This window comes from Nothobranchius furzeri, chromosome 1 (genome assembly GCF_043380555.1).
Source record: "Nothobranchius furzeri strain GRZ-AD chromosome 1, NfurGRZ-RIMD1, whole genome shotgun sequence".
NCBI lineage: Eukaryota > Metazoa > Chordata > Actinopteri > Cyprinodontiformes > Nothobranchiidae > Nothobranchius > Nothobranchius furzeri.
Window position 1 is genome coordinate 33179464 of NC_091741.1, and position 18691 is coordinate 33198154.

General features: G+C 47.5%; 2 protein-coding genes across 3 annotated transcripts; one reads left to right on the forward strand and one right to left on the reverse strand.

Moving 5' to 3' along the window:
• Window positions 1–56: 56 nt before the first annotated feature.
• On the reverse strand, window positions 57–16891 carry dusp16 (dual specificity phosphatase 16). 2 transcript variants are annotated; one of them, XM_070555999.1, is made up of 7 exons: window positions 16755–16891; window positions 6307–6623; window positions 5062–5188; window positions 4087–4250; window positions 3713–3872; window positions 3510–3633; window positions 57–3155 (listed from the first exon to the last, which is right to left on the reverse strand). In XM_070555999.1, exons 2-7 carry the CDS (start codon window positions 6532–6534, stop codon window positions 2111–2113), a joined length of 1848 nt encoding a protein of 615 aa, XP_070412100.1. In that variant the 5' UTR covers window positions 6535–6623; window positions 16755–16891; the 3' UTR covers window positions 57–2110. The 2 variants fall into 2 exon arrangements, with proteins under 2 accessions (XP_070412100.1, XP_054595914.2); XM_054739939.2 differs by lacking the exon at window positions 16755–16891 and adding an exon at window positions 11009–13859.
• Window positions 15790–17509, forward strand: crebl2 (cAMP responsive element binding protein-like 2). Its single transcript, XM_015962956.3, has 3 exons — window positions 15790–16036; window positions 16403–16600; window positions 16778–17509. Exons 1-3 carry the CDS (start codon window positions 16022–16024, stop codon window positions 16922–16924), a joined length of 360 nt encoding a protein of 119 aa, XP_015818442.1. The 5' UTR covers window positions 15790–16021; the 3' UTR covers window positions 16925–17509.
• Window positions 17510–18691: the final 1182 nt, after the last annotated feature.

Here is an 18691-nt window from a genome sequence, read left to right on the forward strand (position 1 = left end):
TAAATTACCAATCAGATGTTGATCATAAAATAACAAAACCAGAAAAACCAACGAACTGATGTAGGAATGTTTTTATTGATGCACAAAGCAGAGCAGCACCCCTCAGTGGCTGCGTGGTCACTCAGGTCCAGAACCAATATCTGGGTCAGAACTTCAGGACAGGAACTAAACCCTTAGTCTGGGTTTTGTTAATTCACCAAAGTTTTATAGGATAAAACCTGAAATGTTCTCATCCTGATGATCAACACTCAGGGGGTCCAAGTTCTGGTTCTGACCCAGTTCTTCAGAACAAGACGATCCAGAAAACACTAAAAAAATAAAAAAGTCCAGTTGCTTTTCAGGGCCTCAGAATTTTTCTGAACCGAACAGAACATTCTTCCTTCATCTGAAAAGTTTCCTTTTAAATTTCAGCAGCTGTCAGATAGAACCCCACAGAACCAGAACCTGCTTCCTGAAGGAGAATTTAACTGCTTTAAAGAGACAATGTGTAGTTTTTACCATTAATCTCTGGAAATAGCCATTAAAATGAATTAGATGATGCCCAGTTAATGACAAATGTTGGTGTCTTTATAACATTTAACCATGAAACTCGGGTCTAAACTACATGGGAGCGGGTCTGAGGCCCAATCCCAATCCTGGAACTGCACCCTGCGGTCTTCAGCTAAGTGCACTTGGACGAAGAAAGGCTTCGAGTGCGTACAACACGAGTGTGTAAATGACTGCTGAACTAAGACAGGGAGCACTGCATCATCGATCGCAGTACATGCCAGGATGCTGGTCGCTGTGATACTTTTATTTTCAAAAACCTTTATTAACTCGTTCGCTGCCAGCGTTTCTCGCCGTGTTTATGTTTTTGTAAGAGTCGCAGAACGTTAACACGCTAGGATGATGTCGACGCCAAAACAACCAAAACAAAGCGTAGACTCACCTCTCACATCAGGAAGAATCCGCGCGTTTCGAGCGTTATCCGTTCTTTCATAATCCGTTGTTGAATTGTGATCGGCAGAAGCTTTTCCAGGTCGCGCCTCACTTTTTTTACAGCAGCGGCCCAAAACGATCTCCTAACACATGGATGTTCTACTTCCTGATCACGTGACGCGTGACGTACGCGGATGAAGATCGGCTTTAGAGCTGAGATGTTTGTTCTCACGGTGCGGGGGCTCGTCCGACGCCCACACAGTAAAAACATGCAAATGACGACTTTAGTCGTCAATGACGGCGAACGAGTTAACAACTTACAAACAACCAACCAGTTATCTGAAATAAATCGTTGCTGCTTTGTCTAAAACATTCAGAGCATCAACTAATCATCCTAAAATGAACTATTTTCATTTCAACATGCATATTTTCAGAAAAGGAACTTGAGCGATGGATTGTGGGTAATGCACTTCACCCACGTCTACATCGATGCTGACTTGGATGAAGTGCGGATTAAGGGTGCAAAAGGGGCGTGATCAACTTCCACAGTTGAGAATCGGGTCACCCTACGCACTCCTGGTCGAGTGTTGGGATTGGGCCCAAGTCTGTGGGTGACGCCATGTTTCCTCTACGGGAGCCTGTGAGGACGAATCACATTTACCAAGTTTTTACGAGCGGTTAGAAAACTTTTGACAATCATAAACGTTGTTTGCCAGCGATGAAAGGGGGTCTGATGAGCTCGTCCTTCAGCTAGAGGTTGTGCTCCCGGGGATTTTGACCCTAATGGGCATCCATTGGCAAGGTCTTACTCCAACACAAAAATACGGTTTGCTTGATATAATTTAGGTATGTTCTGCCCCCTACTGCCAGCCAAAAGCACTCACTGTTGGATCTGCTGTGACGATGAAGCGGCGGATGAGTCTGGTTCTGTTTGGACCGAAGGTCTGTTTCATAGCAACATCGACAGAAGCAGAAAGGCCTTGGAGGCACCGCGACTGCTCAGAACCAGATCTGCTCTCATGTGACTTGTTTTCTTGGACTGGTTTGAAAAACTGACAGTTCTACTGGCTGGACGAGTCGGATCAGAACCGCTCTGTCATCATGCCCACTGACTGCGTTCTGGAACCCACTGACGGGTTGACAGTTAAAACCTTTAGGACCGAAAGATTATTGTTGGCGTTTGGGCGGAGCCTCAGGACACTTGGATGACCTCCACGCTGCCAGAGAAGCTGGACGGGCTTGTCCCTTTCACCAAGTCCTCTCTGGACCTGCTCCCCGTCAGCCCGTCTCCAAACTCCATCTGGCAGCTGCGGCGCTTCAGCTGCTTCTCGAAGTTGCTCTCTTCGTGCCAGCTCCGCCTCGAGTCGCCGCGGTCTCCAGATCGCTGCCGGCCGCGGCGCCGCACCGCCTCCAGTCCATGGCTGCAGCCATACGGCGCAAAGCTGCCGGCACCACTCAGGATTGTTGATGATGAGAAGAACCGCGTGGACTCTGAGAGATACCAACCGCTCGCCATGGAGGAGGCGGAGACTGTGACAGGCCCCAGAAGGATGTCAGAGTGCCAGCCCTTTAGGGCGGCGCCCGAACGACCCAGTTGGCTTTGTGGAACACCAAACAGGAAGCTGGTAGCACTCTCCTCCACGCTGCCACTACGCTGCAGCGGGGGTGGACAGTTTGAAGAGGCCGGCGGAGGTGTGAGCGGTTGGCTGGAGGTCGGTGGTTCGGCTCTGTCGGCCTCGTCCTTATCGGGACTGTGCTCTGGAGTGGACTGCTCCGACACCTCCTCCACCGGGGAGAACTGACAGGCTTTGCTGCTCGTTTCTTTGAAGGACGGTGTTTTATAGAACTCCTCCGCTGACACGCCAAAACTGCAGTGGGAGGAGCTTCCCGGCTCGCCATAAGACTTGATGTCCAGAGAAAATGAGCGTTTCAACCGAGCGCTGTCCTCAAGCCCGTCAGGGAGCTGCAGGCCACTCAAAACCTGGACCAGCTGCTCGGGGGAGTCTGCCAGAACACAGGGCAGGGTCAGAGGCTCCGGCTGGCCCACACTGGGTTCCTCGGGGGCCTCAGGACAACATATGGGCTCGGCCGCCTCTGACTGAGCAGCAAGATCAGCACCCGGCATCGTCGGTCTGTCATCAGAACCAGGAGGACTTCTCATGTTCTTCTCAAAGTCCAGCAGCTGGCCCAGAAAGTTGAAGTTAGGAGAGATGGTGGGCCTCTTCTCCTTCACAAACCTGGAGAAAAACCATGAGCATCAGCTGAGAGGGACCGGGGGAGGTCCGGGGTGAGAGCCAGGGAGGGGGCGGGGTGAACGGATGCGGTCCGGTTTCCATACGGCTTCCGCTCGGATCCAAACCCGAATCCATCAGTTGACGGACCAGCTCCTCTCTGGACACATGGTTGTTAGGTTCTGCACACGAGCCGCCATCGGCCCGAAGCCGTACGAAGACCAGACCGTGTCTGTTCCACGTCCGCTGTTCGGGCAGGTTCTGTACTGTTCCTGCTAAAGGACAACGTTCTGAAACTAGACCAGCTACATTTGGACCTCTCGGCCCTGAACAGAACCAAGTCAAGGTGTGAATCCTGACCTGTACGCCTCATCCAATGACATGCCCATCCTCTTCATGATGTAAGCGATAGCGATGGTGGCTGAGCGGGAAATCCCTGCTAGACAGTGGACCAGAACCCGAGCGTCTGACGCTTTGGCCGTCTCTGAAACACAACACAATGGGGCTGAGCTGGGAGCGGCGGAACAGGTTACCTGGTACCGGTACCGGCCCGTGACGCCCACCTATGAACTCCACGGATCGGTCCAACCAGGGCAGGATCTTCTCACAGAACGAGTCGTTGACGGGAACCCTCAGGAAGCGAGAGTCTGGGATGAAGTCCGGTTTGGGACAGGTCTTGCTGGCGTTCAGAACGTAGGCGATGTCATTCTGCTGCATCAGGTCCTGGGAGGAGACGAGAAGAGCGGCATCAGTTTCATTCATCACCGGTCGTTACAGACGGTCCACCGCTCAGTCCTTAAACACGACGCACATCCTACGGTCCAGGTGCTGCTGCTGCTTCAGGAAGCAGCCAGACAGCAACATAAGGTCAAACTCTGCTTGTCTGAGTTAGACAGGAACAGAAAAGGCCACCCTCTTCAGAACCACGGTGTTCTACCTTGTTGAGCACATCTCTCTGGCAGCCCAGGTACAGGTGAGGCAGGATCCGGGTCGGCCCAACGTTGGTGATAGGGAGACAAGACTGAGAGACGCAGGACGGCACCAGAGTGGACTTCCCCTCGCAGAGACCCGGGAAAAGCAGGGAGAACTCGGAGAACCCACCTGACACAAAGAACAGAGGTAACCTGTTGTACCCGTTCTAAACAGGAAAGTTCTGGTTACAGAAACATTAGTGGGCCATTCCCATCAGTACCGGGTCGGCCCGGGCCGGGTAGCGTAGGTTGTTTACATATCTGGGTGGCCTGGTATTTTTCCGGGCCAACCAAGGCTCATTCTCAGCCCTCTTCTGGAGGGGGTCTGCTTCAGGCCGACCAGGGCCAACACACCCACTGCTGACAGCAAATTCACACCTTCCATTAGAGCAAGCCTCTGATTGGTGGGTAGAATCAGCCCACATGGGCTTAAGACAAGGATGTGTGGAATCAACCGGGCCAGGCTGGGGCCGACTGGGGCTACCCGGCCCGGGCCGACCCGGTACAGATGGGAATGGCCCATTAGTTCCTTATCTGGTTCAGGTCAGCTCCTGGTTCTCCTAACGAGCACCAGCACAGTGTTGCTTACTAAAGACATGAACCTCCCATCAGCTTGGACCAGAATCAGGAGGTTCTAACCAGCCTCGTGGTTCTGTTCACTCAGATTTTAATGGCTATCAGAACTTGAAGGTTTCTGTTGCTTTAAAACAACCAAATGAACCACTGAAGTTCTACTAAAGAACCCCAGAAGATCTCCCCAAACTCAGTTTTTGGACCTTTTTATGACCACAGAACTTTCAGTTTGTTTCTGAACAGCTCCAGAACAGAATCCATCCTCCGGTACCATCTGGACCAAACGTGTGCTGGAACCTTCAGCTGGCTTTCAGAGTGACAGAACCACGTTCTGACCCGATGGATCAAGAGGCGAAGTCAGCACTCACCTGAGAGGAGCAGCACAGAAGAGAAACTCCTCTCCAGTTTCACCAGCAGGACGCTCAAGAAGGAGTCAGCAGCGAGAAGAGCCGGGTCCGAAGAGTTCTGATCGTAAACAACGACCTCCTGATTGGTCTGTAGCCCCAACCCAAGAATCACAAAACACGAGATGATGTGACCAGAACAAAGTAGAGCACGCTAAAAACAAGGTTCCTGTCTAACTTCCTGTTTATCTCTCTTCCTTCCTGTTTATCTCTGTAACTTACTGTCTACCTGGTCTAATTTCCTGTTTACCTTCCTAACTTCCTGTTTACCTTTCTAACTTCCTGTCTACCTGGTCTAATTTCCTGTTTACCTTTCTAACTTCCTGTCTACCTTTCTAACTTCCTGTCTACCTTTCTAGTTTCCTGTCTACCCGGTCTAACTTCCTGTTTACCTTCCTAGCTTCCTGTTTACCTTTCTAACTTCCTGTCTACCTGGTCTAATTTCCTGTTTACCTTCCTAACTTCCTGTTTACCTTTCTAACTTCCTGTCTACCTGGTCTAACTTCCTGTCTACCCGGTCTAACTTCCTGTCTACCTTTCTAGTTTCCTGCTTATCTCTGTAACTTACTGTCTACCCGGTCTAACTTCCTGTCTACCTGGTCTAATTTCCTGTTTACCTTCCTAACTTCCTGTTTACCTTTCTAACTTCCTGTCTACCCGGTCTAATTTCCTGTTTACCTTCCTAACTTCCTGTTTACCTTTCTAACTTCCTGTCTACCTGGTCTAACTTCCTGTCTACCTGGTCTAATTTCCTGTTTACCTTCCTAACTTCCTGTTTACCTTTCTAACTTCCTGTCTACCTGGTCTAACTTCCTGTCTACCCGGTCTAACTTCCTGTCTACCTTTCTAGTTTCCTGCTTATCTCTGTAACTTACTGTCTACCCGGTCTAACTTCCTGTCTACCTTTCTAGTTTCCTGCTTATCTCTGTAACTTACTGTCTACCCGGTCTAACTTCCTGTCTACCTGGTCTAATTTCCTGTTTACCTTCCTAACTTCCTGTTTACCTTTCTAACTTCCTGTCTACCCGGTCTAATTTCCTGTTTACCTTCCTAACTTCCTGTTTACCTTTCTAACTTCCTGTCTACCTGGTCTAACTTCCTGTCTATCTCTCTGGCTTCCTTTCTACCTGATCTAGCTTCCTGTTTACCTTTCTAACTTCCTGTTTATCTCTCTAACTTCCTGTCTACCTGGTCTACCTTCGTGTGTACCTTCTTCTTAGCTGAGTGCTGCAGCAGCTCAGCAATCTGGACCTTGTCCTGCTGCAGCCTCCTTTTCATCAGCTTAGAACAGTTCACGTTTACTGCCTCCAGGATGTGAGAGGTGTTGTAATCCACAAAAGACCGACTGTCGATCAGAACCACCCGGTCCAATTCACCCTCCAACAGTGTCACCAGAGCCTCCGCCCTGATGGGTCGCACCGAGCTGGGCCGTGGCATCCCTGTTCAGGTCCCGGGAATCAGGCGCTGTGACACGTCAGATGACTTCTGCCCAGCTACCCCCCCTCCCGCTCTCTGACATCACACATCTGACAAAAGGAACAAAGTAAGTCTGGTCAATAACAGGTTAGAAAGCCTGACTCAGGGTCCAGCAGCAACATGTAATCATTCAGATAAAGCTTGGTTTATGCTTGACACATTCACTTTCCGCGCGGTGATGCGGCTCGCGGATGGAACGCGCTTCACAACTCGCAGCGTTTATGGTTCGTGCGGCTCGTCTCTGCGGTGAGCCAATATTCTCCCAAACTGTAGGGGGCAGCATGGAGCTCTACGGCATGCATCCAACACTACACCATAGTAGAAGTAGAAATTACTGTTTACAACACGGCATTCCAGCATTTTTAACAGCGTCCTCGTCTTTTCCGACAGTGCGAGCTATTTCTCTCCAAGAATTATTAACAACATGTTGATCACGGTGATCTCTGAGAGCTGAATCATACACATGTCTGTATTTACCAACCTCTGCCATACTAGTTCTTGCCGGTCCGCCATGTTTTTCTGCGTCTGACCGTCCTCGTGGTTAGAAAATTTCCCAGGTGCGCGGTGCGGAAATTTGGGGCCGTGCGGAGGCGCGGTGGAGGGGCGTGATTGTTAAAATGACGCAACTTTTCCGCGCAGAGCCGTGCGGACCTCGCGGACGCGTCAAGCATAAACCAACCTTCAGGCTCCACCTTTACACAGGTGTGCCCTAACCCCGCTCCTGGAGTCCTACTGACTTCCTGTCAGCTGATGTTTGTGTTGGATTCAGACAAAAACCAAATACTTTGTCAAGCTCAGAAAGTTAAGAGAGGCTAAAACATAAAAATTAGCTAAATAATTTTCTTGTTTGAGTTTTAAACATAAAAGACTCTATTTGATTCTAGTTGAGCTGAACACATGTTTAATGTTCCAGATGTTGATGATGTCACTTCCTTTTATCCACGAGATCGCCTGCCTGCTCCCTCTCCGTTGATCACCGTGTCCCTCCTGTGTGTCCGACTCGTTCCCTTCTTTCTATGTTCTGTTGATCGTGTGCTGAGTTGGCGTCCGGAGAATCGGATCTGTGCGTTCAGACTGTCATAAAAACTCAGATGTTTGCCTGTGGGGGGAAGCAGGTTTGTTGTGCTTCTGCCTGCCGTGTGAACGTAGCCCATCGATAACCAGCACAAGTCCAACAGAATAATGTTGAATATTTGCAGCTAATTTTTCAGCAGAATAAAGTTTTCCTTTCCTCTCACTGATAATAACAATAATAAAGAATATTGAGTTCTGGTACTGACACGCTGGGACCGGATCGAGAGTTCTGGTACTGACACTTTGTGGCCGGGTCGGGAGTTCGGGTCGGGAGTTCGGGTCGGGAGTTCGGGTCGGGAGTTCTGGTACTGACACTTTGTGGCCGGGTCGGGAGTTCGGGTCGGGAGTTCGGGTCGGGAGTTCTGGTACTGACACTTTGTGGCCGGGTCGGGAGTTCGGGTCGGGAGTTCTGGTACTGACACTTTGTGGCCGGGTCGGGAGTTCGGGCCGGGAGTTCGGGTCGGGAGTTCTGGTACTGACACTTTGTGGCCGGGTCGGGAGTTCGGGTCGGGAGTTCTGGTACTGACACGTTGTGACCGGATCGGAGTTCTGGTACTGAAACGTTGGGACCGGGTCGGGAGTTCTGGTACTGACACTTTGTGGCCGGGTCGGGAGTTCGGGCCGGGAGTTCGGGTCGGGAGTTCTGGTACTGACACTTTGTGGCCGGGTCGGGAGTTCGGGTCGGGAGTTCTGGTACTGACACGTTGTGACCGGATCGGAGTTCTGGTACTGAAACGTTGGGACCGGGTCAGGAGTTCTGGTACTGACACGTTGGGACCGGGTCGGGAGTTGTTGTAGGGCTGTCATGGTTGACACGTCTCTGCAACATTGCGTGGTCATCGGGGGCAGTTCCTGTGGAGTGGCAGACCGGGGTGGTGGTCCCCATCTTTAAGAAGGGTGACCTGAGGGTGTGTTCCAACTATAGGGGGATCACACTCCTCAGCCTCCCTGGAAAGGTCTACTCCAAGGTACTGGAGAGGAGGGTCCGATCGATAGTTGAATCTCAGATAGAGGAGGAGCAATGTGGTTTTCGTCCTGGCCGTGGAACTGTGGACCAGCTCTATACCCTTGCAAGGGTGATGGAGGGGGCATGGGAGTTTTCCCAACCAATCCACATGTGCTTTGTGGATTTGGAGAAGGCTTATGACCGTGTCCCCAGGGGCACCCTGTGGGGGACGCTCCAGGAGTATGGGGTGGGTGGCCTTTTGTTAAGGGCCATTCAGTCCCTTTACCAGAGGAGCGTGAGTTTGGTCCGCATAGCCGGTAGTAAGTCGGACCTGTTCCCAGTGAGGGTTGGACTCCACCAGGGCTGCCCTTTGTCACCGGTTCTGTTCATTACCTTTATGGACAGAATTTCTAGGCGCAGCCGTGGTGTGGAGTGTGTCGAGTTTGGTGGCAGGAGAATTTCGTCTCTGCTTTTTGCGGATGATGTGGTCCTCCTAGCTTCATCCAGCTCTGACCTTCAGCTCCTGCTGGGTAGGTTCGCGGCCGAGTGTGAAGTGGCTGGGATGAAGATCAGCACCTCCAAATCTGAGACCATGGTTCTCGACCGGAAAAGGGTGGCTTGCCAACTCCGGGTCGGGGGAGAGGTCCTACCTCAAGTGGAGGAGTTTAAGTATCTCAGGGTCTTGTTCACGAGTGAGGGTAGGAGGGATCGGGAGATCGACAGGCGGATTGGTTCGGCGTCTGCAGTGATGCGGACGCTGAGCCGATCTGTCGTGGTGAAGAGGGAGCTGAGCCAGAAAGCCAGGCTCTCGATTCACCGGTCGATCTACGTCCCAATCCTCACCTATGGTCATGAGCTTTGGGTAATGACCGAAAGAACGAGATCGCGGATACAAGCGGCCGAAATGAGTTTCCTCCGTAGGGTGGCCGGGCTCAGCATTAGAGATAGGGTGAGGAGCTCGGACATTCGGGAGGGGCTCGGAGTAGAACGGCTGCTCCTCCGGATCGAAAGGAGTCAGTTGAGGTGGTTTGGGCATCTGGTCAGGATGCCTCCTGGACGCCTCCCTGGGGAGGTGTTTCGGGCATGTTCTGCCGGCAGAAGGCCCCCGGGTCGACCCAGGACACGTTGGAGAGGTTACATCTCCAATCTGGTCCGGGAACGCCTTGGGGTCCTGCCGGAGGAGCTGGTGGAGGTGGCCAGGGAGAGGACGGTCTGGAGCTCCCTAGTTGGGATGCTGCCCCCGTGGCCCGGACCCGGATAAGCGGAGGAAGAGGACGACTAAGGAATATTTAGAATTAATGTTGGTGAGAAATATTCTGAAAAAGGACAAGTTTGTGAAGTGGAAAGAGGATTTATAGTAAAATATTACACACTGGGGCTTTAAAAAGCCTTAATCGCATTGAATTTAGGAATCTGGAAATAATACCTTAAAAGGTCTTTTAAAAGTCTTGAATTTTGACAACTAGGTCTTAAAATCTGTATGTAAGTTTTCCATACTGTATTTGTCCTCTCAAGTTTTGTTTGTCAACCATTTACACTCACCCAGGCCCGGTAGGACCACCCGCAGCGCCGGCTGCTGTGGCTCGGTGTGGGAAACAGGTAACGGCTCTGATGGGAAAAGGTGGCCGACCCCTGCGTTAGATCACTGATTCTGATGCGTTCATCTTCATTTGGGTCAGTCAGGATGGGTTCTGATCACCAGCTGATTGCTTCTTTAAACTTTACATTTATTAATTTATTTACCAGATAATAAATAAACTTGGTTTCTGAGCCAGTTACAAACTTGATGTGTATCGCTGGTTCTGGTGAGATTGTTTACAGGTGGGTCTAAAAGCAACTTTTTATTATTTGTGTTGTGTTTCACTTTGTTTTATTGAAAAAAAGATGAATTAGAGCTGCAGAGAAATGAAAGTTTGAGTATAAACTGTAGATGAAAGAAGAGAAAGTCTAATAAAATAATAATAATAATAATAATAATAACAGTGTTATATAACTGGATCAGCCAGAGGGAGTCCAGGTCCATTCAACAGAAATTACATTTGGAGGCTGTGGTTTTCATTATTATTATTATTATTATTATTATTATTATTATTATTATTATTATTATCATTATTATTATTATTAAAACGGGGGTTCGGACTGTGGCTCTGGTGGAAATTGCTGAGGGACAGATGAGTTCGGGTCCACTCTCAGACCAAACTGGGCCACATTTCCAGAACTCTCGCTCGAGGGAGACGCTCTCTCTTTATCGGTGTGTTTTCACGTAAAAGCACCGGAAAGGTTCCTGTAGAACCGGTCCGGACACACACACTCGCTACGTACAGACACTCGGAGCAAACTTTAACTTCAGGCCCCGGTAACGGAACTTCACCCGACGCTGCTTCGGACTTTACCCAGAAATGTCGGTGAACTCACCGTTTAAAACCCAGTCGAGACGGTCCGGCCAGCAGCTCCACCGACCCGGCCGGTCCTCCGGGGAAGTCCACCGTGCTGTGCGGGTGAGGAAAGGCCGATAACAACGCCAGGAGTCCGGGTAAAGACGGAACAGAAAGCCGCGGAGGGAACCCAAGTCCTGATTAGGTCACCGCGATAAAAATAACAGCATAGCGTCATTCGGTCAGCGGACTGTGGAAGGCGCATGCGCAGAATACTGAGCAGACAAAATGATGCCGCTTACGCCTTACGTCATCGCGTTCGATATAATTTTTTCTTTATTGTACAAATTAACAAATACAGCGCATATCTTACAAACCAACAAGATATGAATAAGTACAGGTGGTTAAGAACAAAGCAGCCATCGAACAAATAACAACAGGAAAAAACAGTATAGGTCAGAAATGACATAAAACAGCATACAAGTACATTACATACAAACAAGTAAATCAATTTCCCTCTGGGATTAATAAAGTATTTTTGAATTGAATTTGAATTGAATTAACGACCTTCCATATAAGTAACAGAAAAAAAAAGAAAAACCTTAAAAAAGTGTTCAGTGTTACTGTTGAGTGTTAGTGTTGAGTATAAGTGTTGAGTGTTAGTGTTGAGTATAAGTGTTGAGTATAAGTGTTGAGTGTTAGTGTTGAGTATAAGTGTTGAGTGTTAGTGTTGAGTGTTAGTGTTGAATATAAGTGTTGAGTGTTAGTGTTGAGTATAAGTGTTGAGTATAAGTGTTGAGTGTTAGTGTTGAGTGTTAGTGTTGAGTATAAGTGTTGAGTATAAGTGTTGAGTGTTAGTGTTGAGTGTTAGTGTTGAGTATTAGTGTTCAGTGTTAGTGTTCAGTGTTAGTGTTCAGTGTTAGTGTTCAGTGTTAGTGTTCAGTGTTAGTGTTCAGTGTTAGTGTTCAGTGTTAGTGTTGAGTATAAGTGTTCAGTGGTAATGTTCATTGTTGAGTATAAGTGTTGAGTGTTAGTGTTCAGTGTTAGTGTTGAGTATAAGTGTTGAGTGTTAGTGTTGAGTATAAGTGTTGAGTGTTAGTGTTGAGTATAAGTGTTGAGTGTTAGTGTTGAGTGTTAGTGTTCAGTGTTAGTGTTGAGTGTTAGTGTTGAGTATAAGTGTTCAGTGTTAGTGTTCAGTGTTGAGTGCGAGTTCGGAAGTAACAATTCTTCCCTATTTGTATCTAGACAGGATCATGAGACTGTGGGTACTGTGGCTCGTCTGCAGCTCATTCAGAAAGCTGCAGCGAGATTCTTGTTTGGTAAAAGAAAGTTTGATCACATGACACCTGTTCTGGCTGCATTTCACTGGTTGCCTGTTGATTTTAGAGTTATTTTTAAACTAATTTTAATAGTTTTTAAGGCTCTGAATGAACTGGCTCCAGCATATCTAGCGGAGTTGTTGCAACCAAATGTCCCTGCTCGAATGCTCCACTCCGAGAGCTGGTTGCTGCTGGTGGCTCCTAGAGCTCGGCTAAAGACTAGAGGGATAGAGCATTCTCCATAGCAGGACCAAAACTGTTAATCAAATTTATTTTTATTTTATTTTATCGTTTATTTAAAATGGGACAGTGGCATTTAATAAAACACATGAATACACCTGATTTTAAAAAAGCCAGAATTAGTCAAAAGGCTAGTTTTCATCTGTCCTCATTGTAAAAGGTAAAAACACCATCAGAAAACGTAACTCCGCCCCTAGTCAAGATTTAAAAAATGCTATGAAAGTGGGCGATGCCAGGAGGCACAGAGTGGCATGGCCAAGTGTGGGGGATTTCCATCCTGGGAGGGAGGGGGAGTGGGAGGAGTCTGTACCGATGACGTGAAATTGTTCCAGCACCAGCCAATCATAAGTTTAAAATGCAGTAGCCGCTGTTCTGCCACAGGGGGCAGCACTGAGACGTTGTAGATCTAAATTCTAGATTGAATGAAGTTCACACAAACATGTCAAAAACTGCACAGAAACAGAAAGATTGCATTTGTAAAAACCCAATTATACATTTTACAAGCAAAATAAGTTATTTGGGGGTTTAGTTACTCTTTAAAAGGAGAAAAAGAAGGAAAAAGAAAACACAACATATGTACTATCTAATACAAAACACAAATGCAAACCCTTACCATACATTTAAGAAAAAATACATCACAACATTTTATCAGAGCATCAAAACAGGTTTGCTTTTAGTGTTGGCAGCTGTAGGTGCTGACAAGCCACATTTAAGTTGTTTTGTGAAAGCCGTGAATGTGGTGGTTCCACACTTTTGCACTGCTTACCGACGAGGTCGACCTACTGAAAGTTCTCCTGCGAAGGAGGACGCAGCATCACCTCTGCAGAGCCTCAGGTGATATGCACAAGGCTGTCCCAATTGAAAATACTATATTTTTTTAATTGTGCAGGGATGATAGTGCCTTCGTTTTTACCCAGCAGCACATCCTGAGCTCCTTCAAAGGAATCTCCTACCATCTTTATGCAGATGACATCCAACTGTACATCTCCTTTAAGCCCCATGAGATGTCTAAGCTGCAGCTGTTCCACACCTGCTTAGACTCTATCAAAACCTGGATGGTGGGAACTTTCTTCAGCTGAATGAAGATAAGACTGAGATCCTCATCTGTGCCCCAGACAAGCTGGTTCCCAAAGTCAGAGACTCTCTTGGTCAGCTTGCTTCCCACACCAAACCCTCTGTCAGGAATCTCCCCCGGAGTCTGAGATCAGTGGACTCAGTGGTCTCCTTTAAAAAGCAGCTGAAGACTCACTTGTTCAAGCTGGCTTCTGTATGACCTTCTTCACCTCTCTCTCTTTATTCTGCTCTCCCCACCTATTCCACCTTCCTCAGGATCCACTGATTTCCCTCTTTCCTGTTCACTCTCTCTCTTTCTTTACATTTTTTCTTTTAAATCCCAATTGTCTGTTTTTGCTCATTTTAAATATATTTTTAAACATTTTCTAAATGCTTTTTTATATTTTTACATTTTTTGTTTTGTTTTTGTGAAGCGCCTCGTGATTTTTATCTTGAGAGGCGCTATAGAAATGATATTTTCTTCTTCTTCTTCGTTTTTATCCATAGCTTTGATTCCTTGTTTATACAAGACTTCCAATGTGTTTTTTTTAACTCTGACTAGCCTGACACCAGCTGGTTAGGCAAATCATCCAATGCAGATACGTTTCTGCGGCTTCAGGTGACATTCCATTTTGAGTTGCACAAACATTCCCAAGGTTCAGATTAATTGTTTCACACAACTTATCAACGTGGGCTGTAATGGAAAGCCCCTTATTAACCCAAAATATGTTCACTGGCTGACAGTTAGAATTTTTTCTCCATCAGTATGCATGTTGGGGTCAGCTGATACTCTCTTTGTTTAAAGAGCAAGTCACCCCGAAATCAGCTTTTTTCCCCTGATTAACTATATAAATGCGTGTCTAATCGTGCTGCAGACACGTGTAGTCAATAGTTTTGCACTTTAGTGCATTTTAGTTAAAATTTAAATTTTCTGCCTAAAACTGTCAGTGTTGTGCCGTTGTCAGGTAAAAACTCTTCACTGCATTTGAATTTAAATCTGCCACCGCTATTGGCTAAGAGGTATGCTATGATGTAAACTGGTACATTATGATGTCACAATGTCGTGAGTGTATGTATTTGTTAGTGGCTCCACCCTCTCGGTCTCCTAGGCAACAGCATTTGTTGCATTTTTCAAACATGAAGTGGGAGTGAAGTACGCTTCTTGTAAGGGGTGACTTGCTCTTTAAAATGTTCATTTTCTGCCTAAAACTGTCAGTGTTGTGTCGTTGTCAGGTAAAAACTCTGCTCTGCATTTGAATTTAAATCTGCCATCGCTATTGGCTAAGAGGTACCCTAGAATGTTAGCTGGTACCATGTGATGTCACAATGTCGTTGTGAGCCTGTGTGTATGTGTGTATTTGTTAGTGGCTCCGCCCTCTCGGTCTGCTAGGCAACAGCATTTGTTGCATTTTTCAAACAGGAAGTGGGAGAGAAGTAATACTCTGGTAGGGGGTGACTTGCTCTTTAAGTAAAATACATAAACTTCCCCATCTGATAGTTCCTCTCCTTCAGTAGCAGCTTTTAAATCGAGGATGGAGACCCACTTTTTGGTTTGGATTTAAACTCTGTGGGTTAGATGTTGTTGACCTTTTACATAATTTTATTCTGCTTTTACGTGGGTTTGTAGTTGTTTTTGTTGATTTTTTGTGTGTGTTTTTAATTTGTTACTGTGCATGGACGCATCTTGTCCATTTCCATCTTGTTCCAGTAGCTCGCTTTTCATCAGGGTGCTCTGGTTCACCCTAACCCAGCACCTGATGCACACCTTGTTTGGCCGGGTGACGTCTGAGCTGGCATCTCATTCATTTTGGTTGCTCTAATCATGATATGAGGCGGCCGAGTAGCACCGTGTTCTGCCTTTGGGCCCACACTGGATGCTGGTATAGTTTTGCCCCAGGTCCCCTGCTTGTAAGTCTGGCACTCATCTAGTTTTTTATCCAGCAGTGTGTGTGTGTGTGTGTGTGTGTGTGTGTGTGTGTGTGTGTGTGTGTGTGTGTGTGTGTGTGTGTGTGTGTGTGTGTGTGTGTGTGTGTGTGTGAGATACACAGAGACAGAATAAACGAGATGATGAATAAAGACGTTATTCAGACACAAATACACTAATCTGACAAACTGCTGCTTTTCAGAGGGAAACTGAATAAAAGGGAAACGTGATTCCGCTCAACGGAAGATTTTCTGATATATTTGAGTGATTTATCCGTTTTCCGTTGTTGTCCGGTAGGTGGCGGTAGCGCACCAACTCGCTTTATGCCTACTGCTAATAAAGTCACGAAGAAGAATCCTATCGCTGAACTGGATGTAAACAAGAGAGAACCCAGTAGCCGGAACTGTTAACTGTCCGTTCCGAACTGAACTAGACTACTTCTGCGGACCGGACTCGGACAGGCTCAGAGTTCGTGTCCTTTTGGACCTTTTTGTCTCTGAGCGTCGTGCGGAACGACATGGAAGATAACAAGGTGAGAAGCTAACAGACAACTGCTGCTAGCTAGGCTAGGTCAAACTCAAAGCCCTCGGTCTCGGTTCTGACCCGGTTACCGCTGTTGGGAGGGTTCGGGATTCCGATGCAGAAAGCCTGGGGGACCCGAAGGCGTAAGTAACTAGTTACAGGTTAAGGTTGTTTTAACCAGGTCACCAGGCTTTACCAGTCCAAACCCTGACTGGCACGGAGCAGAACCGGAACCGCGGTTGTTACCAACGTTGTCTGTTTTTACTACAGAACCTGATGATCCGGTTCCGGTGGGGGCGATAACCGAGTTAATCCTGTCATCACCAACATGGCTGCAGTCACGTGCCCAGCCTAATGGTCCTCTGTTTGTGCTCAGATGGTGGCAGGAAAATCAAAGAAACCTGGAAAACGCGGCCGCAAGCCAGCGAAGATCGACCTGAAGGCCAAGCTGGAGCGGAGCCGACAGAGTGCCAGAGAGTGCCGGGCCAGGAAGAAACTGCGATACCAGTACCTGGAGGAACTGGTGTCCAGTAAGGAGAGGGCCATCTGCGCTCTGCGAGAGGAGCTGGAGATGGTGAGAAGGAAAACAGCAACGAGAACTTCTGAGGTTTAACAGAAAAGTAACGCGAGATGTAGACTCCCTAAAGAGCAGCAGAAACCATCCGCAGGACCGTGCCCGCAGGCTCAAGAGCGGGATGCTGCTGGACGTCCAGCAGCAGGTGTCTTACCTTGTCTTGTGTCCTCTCTGCAGTACAAGCAGTGGTGCTCGGCCATGGACCAGGGGAAGATCCCGTCAGAAATCAAAGCTCTGCTGACCGGAGATGAGCAGAAGATTCCTCAGAGCAGCGGCGGCACCAAAACATCCAAGAACAAGAACAGCGGCAGCGCTCAAAGTTAAACCGAGAGCGGTGCTTCCCGTCTTCCTCACGCAGGAATTCCTTCTGCCATGTTTCAGCTCACCTGTCACCTGACAGGATCGTCTCCAGGTGACCTGTAAACAGGCAGCTGTTGGGACCCGGACTTCAGATCAGAATTTTTATTAAGTTCCTTCTAAATCTTCCTTTTTGTTTTCCAGAGCAGGAAGTGTCTGATGACGTGTGACTGGATGTTTAGTTAAAACTGATCTTTTTCTCTGATTGGAAGTGAGTGAATCACCTGATTGGTTACAGGTGCGGGACTTACCAAAGCTTCAGGTGGATGTAGAAACCTTTCTGTGGCGTTTGTGAGTTAAAGTCCGTCTGTTGTGGCAATGAGGGTCTGCAGCTTCAGCTGGAATATGTTTTTGTATTTTCTACGAGCTCCACGCATCGGTCTCGTTGGTGTGAAGACGAAGATTGTGACGATAATCAGCAGTTAACTGGTCCCTTCTCTGCAGCGTGATGATTCAAAATTCCTGAAACGTTTGTGCACTTTCCTCTGAAGCACTTTGTGAGATGGTTGTAGAGAATAGTTTTATCTGAACAAATAAAAGCTTTCTCATCTACGTCTCGTTTAGTTTTCTAGTTTCAGCAGCAGAGCCTGGTTCAGGTCTGCAGCTGGGTTCAAACAACTCCAAACATGTTCTTCATTCACCAGTAACTGGTTTAATTTTTAAAGGTCGCTTGTTTAGGTTGTTCCTTTAAAGCAATCCTAAATATAATGAAACAACCTGTAGAAAAGCACTTAAATGTTTGAGTGGGCGAGTCCAGACCCTCTTCTGTCCATCATTGGCTAAGAGGTACCCTAGAACGTTGGCTGGTACCATATGATGTCACTGTGAGCCTGTGTGTGTGTGTGTATTTGTTAGCGGCTCCGCCTTCTCAGTATGCTAGGCAACAGCATTTGTTGCATTTTTCAAACAGGAATTGGGAGCAAGTCACCCCCTACCAGAGTATTACTCCACTTCCTGTTTGAAAAATGCTGTTGCCTAGCGACCGAGAGGGCGGGGCCGCTAACAAATACACACACAGGCTCACAATGACATTGTGACATCATATGGTACCAGCTAACGTTCTAGGGTACCTCTTAGCCAATAGCGATGGCAGATTTAAATTCAAATGCAGTGCAGAGTTTTTACCTGACAACGACACAACACTGACAGTTTTAGGCAGATTATTTACATTTTAACTAAGATTAACTAAAGTGCCAAAATATTGACTGCACGTGTCTACAGAGCCATTAGACACACATTTATATAGTTTATCAACAACAATAAAGTTGATTTGGGGGTGACTTGCTCTTTAAAGAGACTTTGAAATAGTTCCTATCATAGCAGGTGTGGACCACTTCCTGAACAGCCTCTGTTCAGAGAAAAATTAACTAAATCCTCCAGTACTGATGAGCTAACGGCTAGTCTGCCGTGACTAAAGAGTGTTTTGATCATCTTCAATCAGCTCCAATTTCCTAAATATCCCAGTGACATATGTGGCTCAGCTTCCGCTGACAGGATGGCCTCTGCTGGACAAAGCTACGTTTAGCTTCTGCTGGACGAAGCTATGTTTAGCTGCTCCTGGAAGAAGCTACGTTTAGCTGCTGCTGGACGAAGCTATGTTTAGCTGCTCCTGGAAGAAGCTACATTTAGCTGCTGCTGGACGAAGCTACGTTTAGCTGCTCCTGGAAGAAGCTACGTTTAGCTGCTGCTGGACGAAGCTACGTTTAGCTGCTGCTGGACGAAGCTACGTTTAGC